General features: G+C 42.9%; 1 protein-coding gene and 1 long non-coding RNA gene across 2 annotated transcripts in view; one reads left to right on the plus strand and one right to left on the minus strand.

The window, feature by feature from the left end:
• The first annotated feature begins 1,234 nt into the window (after positions 1-1,234).
• On the plus strand, positions 1,235-4,431 carry LOC311238585. Its single transcript, XR_014620382.1, has 2 exons — positions 1,235-3,510; positions 3,571-4,431. It is a non-coding gene; the product is annotated as an uncharacterized lncRNA (long non-coding RNA).
• LOC311238584 (ATP-citrate synthase-like) overlaps positions 4,291-12,101 on the minus strand; it is an 81,903-nt gene continuing 74,092 nt past the window's right edge. The window contains exons 24-28 of the mRNA XM_084326693.1: positions 10,687-10,830; positions 7,015-7,128; positions 6,593-6,675; positions 6,161-6,237; positions 4,291-4,430 (exon numbers count right to left, since the gene is read on the minus strand). Coding sequence (XP_084182819.1) covers positions 4,336-4,430; positions 6,161-6,237; positions 6,593-6,675; positions 7,015-7,128; positions 10,687-10,830 — 513 coding nt within the window. The 3' untranslated portion in view covers positions 4,291-4,335. The remainder of the gene's footprint in view (positions 4,431-6,160; positions 6,238-6,592; positions 6,676-7,014; positions 7,129-10,686; positions 10,831-12,101) is intronic.

Consider the following 12,101-nt stretch of genomic DNA (forward strand, 5'->3'; position numbering starts at 1 on the left):
AGGGAGTTAATACCTCTTCCTCCTGTGCCAGACTTGGCCTTATTCAGTTTAAGGTCCTTCACAGAGTCCATTATAGCAATGCCAGATTGGCTAAAATATATCCCAATGTGACAGACAACTGTAACAGATGTGCACAGTCACCAGGGGATCTAACCCACATGTTCTGGTCCTGCTCGAAACTGATAACATTCTGGAAGTTCTTTTTTGATACCATCTCGGAGGTACTGGAGATTACTATAGTGCCCTGCCCCCAAATTGCTATCTTTGGGATCCCCGAGGAGGATGTGATCTTGACCAAAAAACAATACAATGTAGTGTCCTTTGCCTCACTGATTGCCCGCAGGAGGATACTCTTGCATTGGAAAGCAGAACCTCCCCCATCATCCAGATTATGGCTGAATGATGTGATGTCATTCCTAAAACTGGAAAAAATTAAATTTACAATTCGAGGATCAGCTGATAAATTCTACACACATTGGCAACCGCTAATCTCGTATGTAGATAGAATAGATCCGTTTCCTCCTGACTGAAGTTATGTCGAGTGCCATGTAGGGGGGGGACAGTTTTCACTGAGTGGGCTTACCTGTTGATTGGGGTTGTTGGTGACAGTAGGCGTGTATTTATTTAATCTCCCACCTCACGTATTTAGGGTCATACGACCTGGCTTGTGTATCGGACCTGGAGTTGCACTTATGTTTCATTATATCCATAGCAAATATACTTATCCTTTTATCCATAGCAAATATACTTATCCTTTAAGAGTACCATATTGCTGTTAAAGTGGATCCTAATGTCACATTTTGTATTCGTCTTATTTTATTTTGTATGTATTTATTTACTTGTCTTTTTTATTTTTCTGGGTGGGGCGGGAGGGAGGGATATTCAGTAAGGAAAAAACAAAGGACATGACATCTGTATGCAAGATATGAATGTAAATGTAATCTTTGAATAAAAAACTTTGTTTATAAAAAAAAAAAAAAAAAAAACAGTTGACGTATATATATATTAATGATGTTATGTTTTTTGTTGGGGACATAATTTCCAGTTGAAAAAAGGTAATAAATCACAATATATCATAATATAGTGATATCACAATATTGTGACTCCAGTATCGTGATAATGTATCATGGTCTCAACCCCTAGTTGGCTGTCATCTCCATTAACTCCTACACTAAATCCGACTGGTGAGGACAAGTTTTGCACTGGTCTGATATAATAACAGATGACATTAAAAGTTAACAAGGAGTTCTTTATTATACTACTATATATATATGTATATAACAGCATATTAAAAAAAATAGCATTTATTTCACAGTTAAATAAAAACACCAAAACAAAGAAATAAAGAGAGCAGACATATAGTGGACAGTAAGCATGTAGAGACGTCAAAGAAAAATAAAGGACTATTTTACAAACCAGAGTCTTAACAGTTTTTGTGACACATCATTCCCCAGATAAAATACATTTCCTTCATGGTCCCCTCACTGAAAAGGTGCGTTTAAGACTCAGTACATCTACTTTAGCGGATGGTAACAATATTAAATCTACTTCAGCAGATATTACATCTACTTCAAGAGATATTACATCTTCAGCAAATAGTAACAATATTACATCTACTTCAGCAAATAGTAACAATAATATTACATCTACTTCAGCAGATAATATTACATCTACTTCAGCAGATAACATCTACTTCAGCAACTACTAGTATATCTACTTCAGCAGATGTATTTCAGTGCTCTTCTTGTGTTGAAAGGCAGTGAAGACTAAATTAATCACACAATGAATCAAGTGTTTCTAGATTCCTCCTCGATTCTTCCACAGCCTCATTATTAAAATACATGGGTTTTAGAAAAGCCCCATAACCTTTACCGCCATCTTCTTGACTCAGTTAAAAAAAATAGGGAAGATAACAAGGAGGTCCTAAAAACACACTTTGGTTTTGCTTGCAATGATCACACATCAACTCTTCACCTTATTTGGGGAAAAAAGTTAACTAATTAATGCTATAGATCTGCTAGTGTTCATGACGTTAAGGTGCATCGCCAGGTCACTCGGGGTAAATCATCTAACCTCAATGATCTGATACTGAAGAGGGCTGTCTCAATGATCTGACACTGAAGATGAGGGGCGTCTCAATGATCTGACACTGAAGATGAGGGGCGTCTCAATGATCTGACACTGAAGATGAGGGGCGTCTCAATGATCTGACACTGAAGATGAGGGCTGTCTCAATGATCTGACACTGAAGATGAGGGGCGTCTCAATGATCTGACACTGAAGATGAGGGGCGTCTCAATGATCTGACACTGAAGATGAGGGCTGTCTCAATGATCTGACACTGAAGATGAGGGCTGTCTCAATGATCTGACACTGAAGATGAGGGCTGTCTCAATGATCTGACACTAAAGATGAGGGCTGTCTCAATGATCTGACACTGAAGATGAGGGGCGTCTCAATGATCTGACACTGAAGATGAGGGGCGTCTCAATGATCTGACACTGAAGATGAGGGCTGTCTCAATGATCTGACACTGAAGATGAGGGCTGTCTCAATGATCTGACACTGAAGATGAGGGCTGTCTCAATGATCTGACACTGAAGATGAGGGCTGTCTCAATGATCTGACACTGAAGATGAGGGCTGTCTCAATGATCTGACACTAAAGACGAGGGCTGTCTCAATGATCTGACACTAAAGATGAGGGCTGTCTCAATGATCCGACACTGAAGATGAGGGCTGTCTCAATGATCTTACACTAAAGATGAGGGCTGTCTCAATGATCTTACACTAAAGACGAGGGCTGTCTCAATGATCTGACACTGAAGATGAGGGCTGTCTCAATGATCTTACACTAAAGATGAGGGCTGTCTCAATGATCTGACACTGAAGATGAGAGCTGTCTCAATGATCTTACACTAAAGATGAGGGCTGTCTCAATGATCTTACACTGAAGATGAGGGCTGTCTCAATGATCTGACACTGAAGATGAGAGCTGTCTCAATGATCTGACACTGAAGATGAGAGCTGTCTCAATGATCTGACACTGAAGATGAGAGCTGTCTCAATGATCTGACACTGAAGATGAGGGCTGCCCCTCAGTGTCATTCCAAGAATAAATAAAGATGGAAAAAAGAATGAATTAATCTCAATAGAGTGCAGACCTAACAGTCTCCACACGTATGCCGCTACTTTCACACACACACACACAACATTTTACTGGGTAGATGACCGACACAAGAGTTGCTGATATTGCCAGTCTCAACAATCCCAGGCTATAAATCCATAAATCCATATGGTAGTGCTAGAAGAAAGGTAATGAGGTCATCAACAGGTGTCTCCCTCTAGGGATTATGAATATTGACAGAAGACTGACTGTAGGACCATTGACAGGCCAGGAAACTCATTAGAAGACAGAAGGTGTGGCGTGATGGGGACACGAGAGGAGAAGGTGTGGCCTGATGGGGATACGAGAGGAGAAGGTGTGGCCTGACAGGGGGCCTTAGGGGAGGTGTGGCCTGATGGGAACACGAGAGGAGAAGGTGTGGCCTGACAGTGGGCCTTAGGGGAGGTGTGGCCTGATGGGGATACGAGAGGAGAAGGTGTGGCCTGATGGGGACATGAGAGGAGAAGGTGTGGCCTGACAGGGACACAAGGGGAGGAGTCTTATTCTTGGGGACATGAACGTTCAAAGCTAATTTAGTGACTGACAAATGGCTCAGGAGATGTGCTAATTTTAACAATTTGAACAGGACAGATACACACATACAGACGGGCGAAGTAGTCAAGATAACCACGGTGAATCCTTCTAATATCATAAAAAAAAAGACAAGTTACAATATTGCAAAGCTTTAAAATAAGCATAAATCATTGCCATAAGCAACTACTGCTGTAGACCCAATACGACAGCACAATGCATTGTGCCGAGAGTCCAGCCTTGTACCAACTGAGCGACTCCCATTTGTGTGCGTGCATCGTCCCAAGTACCAGTCAACCCTTGTGCTTCCCACAGTACTATCGTTACAGTTTGCATTGGTTTGACTCTTTGTTTACAACTGAATAAATTAACAACCTTAACCTATTTAAATAGATTCGTCCAAAAAGAAAAAGAAATGGGGGGGGGGGGGAAAGCAACATGATTCCCCTTCTTCCATTAAAAACAAGCCCCTGGTGTTCCAACCAGACACCTCCAGATGTTCCAACCCAGGGACCCCCTGCTGGTCTTAATCCTCAAGCTCACATTTTCCCAGAGCAGCTGCTGTTAAAAGTCAGAAGTTGAAAAGGTTTCCTGCATTCCTCGGGGCATCATGTTGTCCACTGGGTGGCGCTGGTGAAACTACATGGACATGTGCTCAGGAAGCACGTAGGAGATGTCGTCCCAGGGATGACGGTACAGACCCTGCTTCAGCCTCTTCTGGTCCAGGTAATGCCCTGTCAGCACAAACACACAGGTCAGGCTTTGGACACACGTTTTCAGCTTAAAAAATGGCACTTCACCAAAAACCAGTGCCGATTTCTTTTGCACATAATCTCACACAATACATGAGTAATGTTTCCTGTTCTAGAAACATTCACTGCTTCTCAAAACACCAGGTCATATGGTGGTAAAGTAATATGTCCACATGTTTATGGATATTTCTCAAAACACATTTCCCCCTCCGTTTTCAAAAACATTCCTGTCCATCAACAGTGTTTCATATGAGAACAATAAGTATTTATAATGCTCACATAACACAAGAACTATTTACTATTTAGTGCCGTTTCATGTCAGGGACACAATGGACATCAATACTGGAAATCGCGATCAGACAATTTGAATATTATTTTTGGGATACCTCCTAGTAAAAGGTAAGGACTATATGACATCAATCCTACTTTGATCCAACAATGATTTCACATCGATCGCAACGATCATATGTAACGTACTCCAAAACGTATGCCGTTGCTGACGATCAGAGCATCAAAAAAAGACCCCCCCCCCATTGATGCATTCATGATGAAACATAATACCTATTATATACCTTTGATTTGGAAATAGTAACGTGTCCAGACGAGCAACGCGAATGACTTTAGCTAAATTCACATAGCGTTCCATAACTCAGCTTTTCAGGAATTAGCCAGGATCACTCTGAAACTATACAATATTCACCACGAACACACACACACGAACGCATATATGATTTTTTTTTTAATATATACATGTTGGACGAGAGATAGTGACTGTCAAATGAGCCATAGTATTGCCTCCATAGCTATAATATAGAATATAGATATAGCTCTGCAAACATCGTGACGCATAGTGAAAATAGGCAATGGAAAGCTGGCGCATTGACTACAGGGATGAGGTTAATAGCTGGCGCTGAATGAGTTAAGAACACAAGAAATAATTTATAAAGCTCATAAGAACACAACTATTTATAATGCTGGCATAAGAACACAACTATTTATAATGCTGGCATAAGAACACAATAACTATTTATAATGCTGGCATAAGAACACAAGAACCATCTATAATGCTCGGATAAGAACACAACTATTTATAATGCTGGCATAAGAACACCACAACTATTTATAATGCTGGCATAAGAACACAATAACTATTTATAATGCTGGCATAAGAACACAAGAACCATCTATAATGCTCGGATAAGAACACAACTATTTATAATGCTCGCATAAGAACACAAGAACTATCTATAATGCTCGCATAAGAACACAACCATCTATAATGCTCGCATAAGAACACAACTATTTATAATGCTCGCATAAGAACACAACTATTTATAATGCTCACAAACACAATAACTATTATTTATGCAGTGAAGCTAACAGTTAAACCTAACCGTAGCGAACACAAGTAAACAAACCAGTAGCCCGTCATCCAGCCCGGTTCCTGCTCAATACTTACGACAGCATTATAATGCTGGCATAAGAACACAAGAACCATTTATAATGCTTGCATAAGAACACAACTATTTATAATGCTCACAAACACTATTTATAGTTATACTAACAGTTAAAACTAACCATAGGGAACACAAGTAAACAAACCAGTAGCCAGTCATCCTGTAGGTTCCTGCTCAATACATAGACGACAACAGGTGCCAGACTTGTTGAGGTCATGATGTCATTGTTATCACACCAATACATACGGCACTCACCAATAAATCCCATGCTGCGGCCGAGGACAAAGATCCCGTTCAGCGCTCCGATCTCCACAAACTCATCCGCCTCATCTCTGAAACAAGATTAACATGTGAGAAACTACACCAAGACAGTCTGAAACAAGATTAACTGTGAGAAACTAGATTAACATGTGAGAAACCACACCAAGGCAGCCTGAAACAAGATTAACCGGTGAGAAACCACACCAAGACAGTCTACTACCAACAGTCGCACATCAATCTGACATTAACTAATACAGAGTACCAGTATTTTAGCGTGGTGTCGGGGGAAAACTTGCTATTGGTGCCTCTAACGTGGCTTTTTCAACTAATTAGATTAGATTAAAATGTATCGTCATTAAACAGCACAAGTGCAGTACAACTAAAAGAAGTAAGTCATCCAACCAGAGTGACAATCTATGTTCTTACCGTGTGAAGCCGCCACACGCTCTGAGCAGGTCCACAAAAGCCACACCAATAAAACCGTCTACATTGAGGATCAGGTTGGGTTTCTGAAAATAAATAAATAAATAAACAAACATGTTACAGAAACAGAAACATGTTAATCATCACACATAATTAATGACATTAAACATGGTTCTGTTCAGGTGTGGTATTCTGTGTCACTGGCATGCTTCTGGCACACCTAAATGGAACGGGACCATAATTAACGTTATTAATTACACCTGTGTTTACCCTGCGATGATAGTCAACATCAACATGACCACTGTGAAAAGGGCCTATGGGCCTGAATATAAGAAGACTGCATTTTTCAGGACTTTTTCATATATATATACACACACGACCAAATCTTGCTTTCTTATTCTAGTGTGTTTGTATCTAGCAGGGACCTTGGAGGTGGTGATCTTCTCCACGTCCAGAGCGTAGTCCAGGAGCTGTGTGCAAGGGAACTGCAGCTTGACAAAGTCCTTCAGGATCTGCACCCGCATGTCTGGGTTGTTGATCTGAAACCAAGAGAGAGACGGCAGGTCAGAGACGCATTCACCCAGAGACACCATGTAGAAGGCTCCTGGGGGACAACGGTGCAGAGGTGTACGTGACTCTGCACCACCTAACCCGCCTTGTTAACACTTTGAGTGCCACGCCGGGTTTTCCTTTTTACCCCCTTGATGCCACCATCCACTCCCAATGTTAACGTTAATATCGCCTAATCTATGTTTTAAATTATGGCTATGTGTCTAATCTGCCCGTCGCTTATCAAAGACTCATTTTCCAGTCAACATTGGCAAGGCAGATTGTATTTTTATCGCTTCATTTCCGTTTGATAGCATTTTGAAAATCACCCGTTTTCCGGGGGAAAACAACACATTCTATCGCCGTTTACTGGAATATTCCAGAACGTTGTCATTTGTCGGCCTATTTATGAATAGTTTTCAAATAAACGCTAGATGAACGATAGTATATGTGTGCGCACGCACGCTTGTGCCGTGCGCGGATAATCGCTGCTGTTATTTCCTCATGGCTTTTACAGTCAAAACAGCTATATCACATACAGTATAGTGGAAACGCCTATATCTCCGTGAAAACAAGTCTGATTATCCTAACACTGATAACATAGCTTCCTTACCTGAGGTCAGATGGTATCCAAATGGTTTATTCCAATTTCCGATCGCCATTCGAAAAAAATCGATAAATGTATTGATCAACCGTGTATACAGTAGAACACATGATCCGCGCGGCTCAGAGGCTCCAGAATGAACTCTGGTAGACCCCGGCTACATCAGTGAGAAGTAAAATGTGGAGTCAGAAATCCGTTCTCCCATTCACTTTCATTGAGTCCATTACAAAAGGGTGATTTACCATCTGGGAGACGATAGGGGGCGCTTTTTCTACTAAAACTAAGTACTTTCGTACTTTGTTGGCAGTGTGAAAATATGCAGAGAAACATTAACACATTGGGCGCCATATACCCAGTCTGCCACCATTGAAAGCCTATGGAGATGTTTACCTTCTTTGCAGGGCTATAACTTTTTAAATTTTATTGCTATATTGACATTACTATGGCCCATTCAACATCGATTATCTATCGTTGAGGATGTGGGAATGTTATATTTTTTCATTCATACATTGTTGTGTTAATACCGTCTAGAATATAAGTATGTTTTTAGACAGTATAGCAGTAATTCCAAAAACGAGTTATAGGCCCTGACGTATATGATAGATTATCGATGGCGTTTCTTTCCTATACATGCTATATTAAAAAATTCAAATGTATATGATCAGTATACATGCGTGAAGGAAAGGGGGGGGGGGGGTCGTTTATAATTCCTTGATCGTCAGTAACGGCTTTATTTAGTATGGGTTGATATATTGATCAGATGGTTTGCAGTGAAATGAATAAACAATCGGGCTGAAAATAACATTACTGTCCTCTTACCGTTCGCCGATGAGACTGGAGGAAAACGATCCCAATTATTATACCCGCGAGGTACTTTCCGACCTGTTCATAGACAATTTTTTCCATGACTTTCGAGATGGCGGTAAGAATAGTCAGAAGGATACGCCCCTTCCTGACAAAAGAAGCCACCCAACTCCTCGTCCAATCAACAGTCATCTCCCGCCTCGACTACTGCAACGCACTGCTCGCTGGCCTCCCGGCCACTGCCACTAAGCCTCTTCAACTCATTCAGAACGCAGCGGCCCGCCTGATCTCAAACCTACCGAAGTCGGCCCATGTCACCCCACTTCTTAGGGACCTGCACTGGCTCCCCATTGCTGCACGAATCCGCTTCAAGGCCCTTGACCTAGCATACCGTGCGGCAAAGGGAACTGCTCCCGCCTACCTCCGGTCAATGGTCTCTAACTACACACCCTCAAGACCCCTACGCTCTGCATCTTCTGGCCGCCTCAGACCTACTCCTATCCAAGCTCCGGGAGGGTCATCAAAGAGAAGTCGCCTATTCTCAGTCCTTGCCCCACAATGGTGGAATGAACTACCCACCCCAGTTAGGACAGCCGAAACACGTCCAATCTTTCGCCGTCGACTAAAGACTCACTTCTTCAACCATTATCTGAAAAAAAAAAAAAAAAAAAAAAAATCTAACCCTAACTAACCATACTGTCATGCACTTGTCCTAATAAACTAACCTACACTGTAGCACTCAACACTTTGATGAACATTGTTACTCAGCTGATAGAGTTGTGCTCTTCCTGATGGCTTGTCGTACAGAACTTGTAAGTCGCTTTGGATAAAAGCGTCAGCTAAATGACTAAATGTAAATGTAAATGTAATAGAAACAGGGCGGTAGTTGCCTGGGTCTAATTTGCTGCCTTTTTTGTGCAGGGGGGTCACTCTCACATCTGTACTGTACTTTCACATCATGTAATACATTTGAAGATGGCTCAACAAGACCCTAAACTGTGCCTGGTCACATATCAGCAACTTACAATTATACAATCACCACAGTATGACATGCATTATGATTGTTAACTCACTGATGGTCTCATGATGTTAACTCACTGATAGTGTCTCATGGTGTTAACTCACTGATGGTCTCATGGTGTTAACTCACTGATGGTGTCTCATGGTGTTAACTCACTGATGGTCTCATGGTGTTAACTCACTGATGGTGTCTCATGATGTTAACTCACTGATGGTCTCATGGCGTTAACGCACTGATTGTCTCATGTTAACTCACTGATGGTGTCTCATGGTGTTAACTCACTGATGGTGTCTCATGATGTTAACTCACTGATGGTGTCTCATGATGTTAACTCACTGATGGTGTCTCATGGTGTTAACTCACTGATGGTGTCTCATGGTGTTAACTCACTGATGGTGTCTCATGATGTTAACTCACTGATGGTGTCTCATGGTGTTAACTCACTGATGGTGTCTCATGGTGTTAACTCACTGATGGTATCATGATGTTAACTCACTGATGGTCTCATGGTGTTAACTCACTGATGGTGTCTCATGGTGTTAACTCACTGATGGTGTTAACTCACTGATGGTGTCTCATGGTGTTAACTCACTGATGGTCTCATGGTGTTAACTCACTGATGGTCTCATGGTGTTAACTCACTGATGGTCTCATGATGTTAACTCACTGATGGTCTCATGATGTTAACTCACTGATGGTCTCATGGTGTTAACTCACTGATGGTCTCATGGTGTTAACTCACTGATGGTGTTAACTCACTGATGGTCTCATGGTGTTAACTCACTGATGGTGTCTCATGGCGTTAACTCACTGATGGTCTCATGGCGTTAACTCACTGATGGTCTCATGGCGTTAACTCACTGATGGTGTCTCATGGTGTTAACTCACTGATGGTCTCATGGTGTTAACTCACTGATGGTGTCTCATGGTGTTAACTCACTGATGGTCTCATGGCGTTAACTCACTGATGGTGTCTCATGGTGTTAACTCACTGATGGTCTCATGGTGTTAACTCACTGATGGTGTCACTGTCTCATGGTGTTAACTCACTGATGGTGTTAACTCACTGATGGTCTCATGATGTTAACTCACTGATGGTGTCTCATGGTGTTAACTCACTGATTTGACTCTGTGTCCAATGCCCATGATCAGCTTGCCGTCCTTCTTCATCTTGTTGACAAACTCCATGGGCAGCATCCCGCTGTCGAACGCCTTGCTGAACTGTTTGGCTGCTGCGTCCAGCGCTCCTCCGAACCGGTCGCCCTGAGGAGGAGTTAATAAGTTACATCACTGAGAAGTTAATAAGTTACATCACTGAGGAGGAGTTAATAAGTTACATCACTGAGGAGTTAATAAGTTACATCACTGAGGAGGAGTTAATAAGTTACATCACTGAGAAGGAGTTAATAAGTTACATCACTGAGGAGTTAATAAGTTACATCACTGAGGAGGAGTTAATAAGTTACATCACTGAGGAGGAGTTAATAAGTTACATCACTGAGGAGTTAATAAGTTACATCACTGAGGAGGAGTTAATAAGTTACATCACTGAGGAGGAGTTAATAAGTTACATCACTGAGGAGTTAATAAGTTACATCACTGAGGAGGAGTTAAGTAGCAGTACTGATGAGTGAGCAGGCCAGAGGGGGGAGAGGTGTATGTGTGTGTGTGTGTGTGTGTGTGTGTGTGTGTGTGTGTGTGTGTGTGTGTGAGAGAGCAGGACTGACTATAGTGAGCAGGCCAGAGGGGGGAGGTGTGTGTGTGTGTGTGAGCAGTACTGATGATAGTGAGCAGGCCAGAGGGGGGAGGTGTGTGTGTGTGAGAGAGCAGGACTGACTATAGTGAGCAGGCCGGAGGGGGGAGGTGTGTGTGTGAGAGAGAGCAGGACTGACTATAGTGAGCAGGCCGGAGGGGGGCGGTGTGTGTGTGAGAGAGAGCAGGACTGACTATAGTGAGCAGGGCAGAGGGGGGAGGTGTGTGTGTGAGAGAGCAGGACGGACTATAGTGAGCAGGCCAGAGGGGGGAGGTGTGTGTGAGAGCAGGACTGACTATAGTGAGCAGGGCAGAGGGGGGAGGTGTGTGTGTGTGCGTGTGCGCGTGTGTGTGTGAGAGAGCAGGACTGACTATAGTGAGCAGGCCAGAGGGGGGCGGTGTGTGTGAGCAGTACTGATAGTGAGCAGGGCAGAGGGGGGAGGTGTGTGTGAGAGAGAGAGCAGGACTGACTATAGTGAGCAGGCCAGAGGGGGGAGGTGTGTGTGTGAGAGCAGGACTGACTATAGTGAGCAGGCCAGAGGGGGGAGGTGTGTGTGAGAGAGAGAGAGCAGGACTGACTATAGTGAGCAGGCCAGAGGGGGGAGGTGTGTGTGTGAGAGAGAGAGCAGGACTGACTATAGTGAGCAGGCCAGAGGGGGGAGGTGTGTGTGTGAGAGCAGGACTGACTATAGTGAGCAGGCCAGAGGGGGGAGGTGTGTGTGTGAGAGAGAGAGCAGGACTGACTATAGTGAGCAGGCCAGAGGGGGGAGGTGTGTGTGTGA

The sequence above is a fragment of the Notolepis coatsorum genome (genome assembly GCF_963971535.1).
Source record: "Notolepis coatsorum genome assembly, chromosome: 12".
Classification (NCBI taxonomy): Eukaryota; Metazoa; Chordata; class Actinopteri; order Aulopiformes; family Paralepididae; genus Notolepis; species Notolepis coatsorum.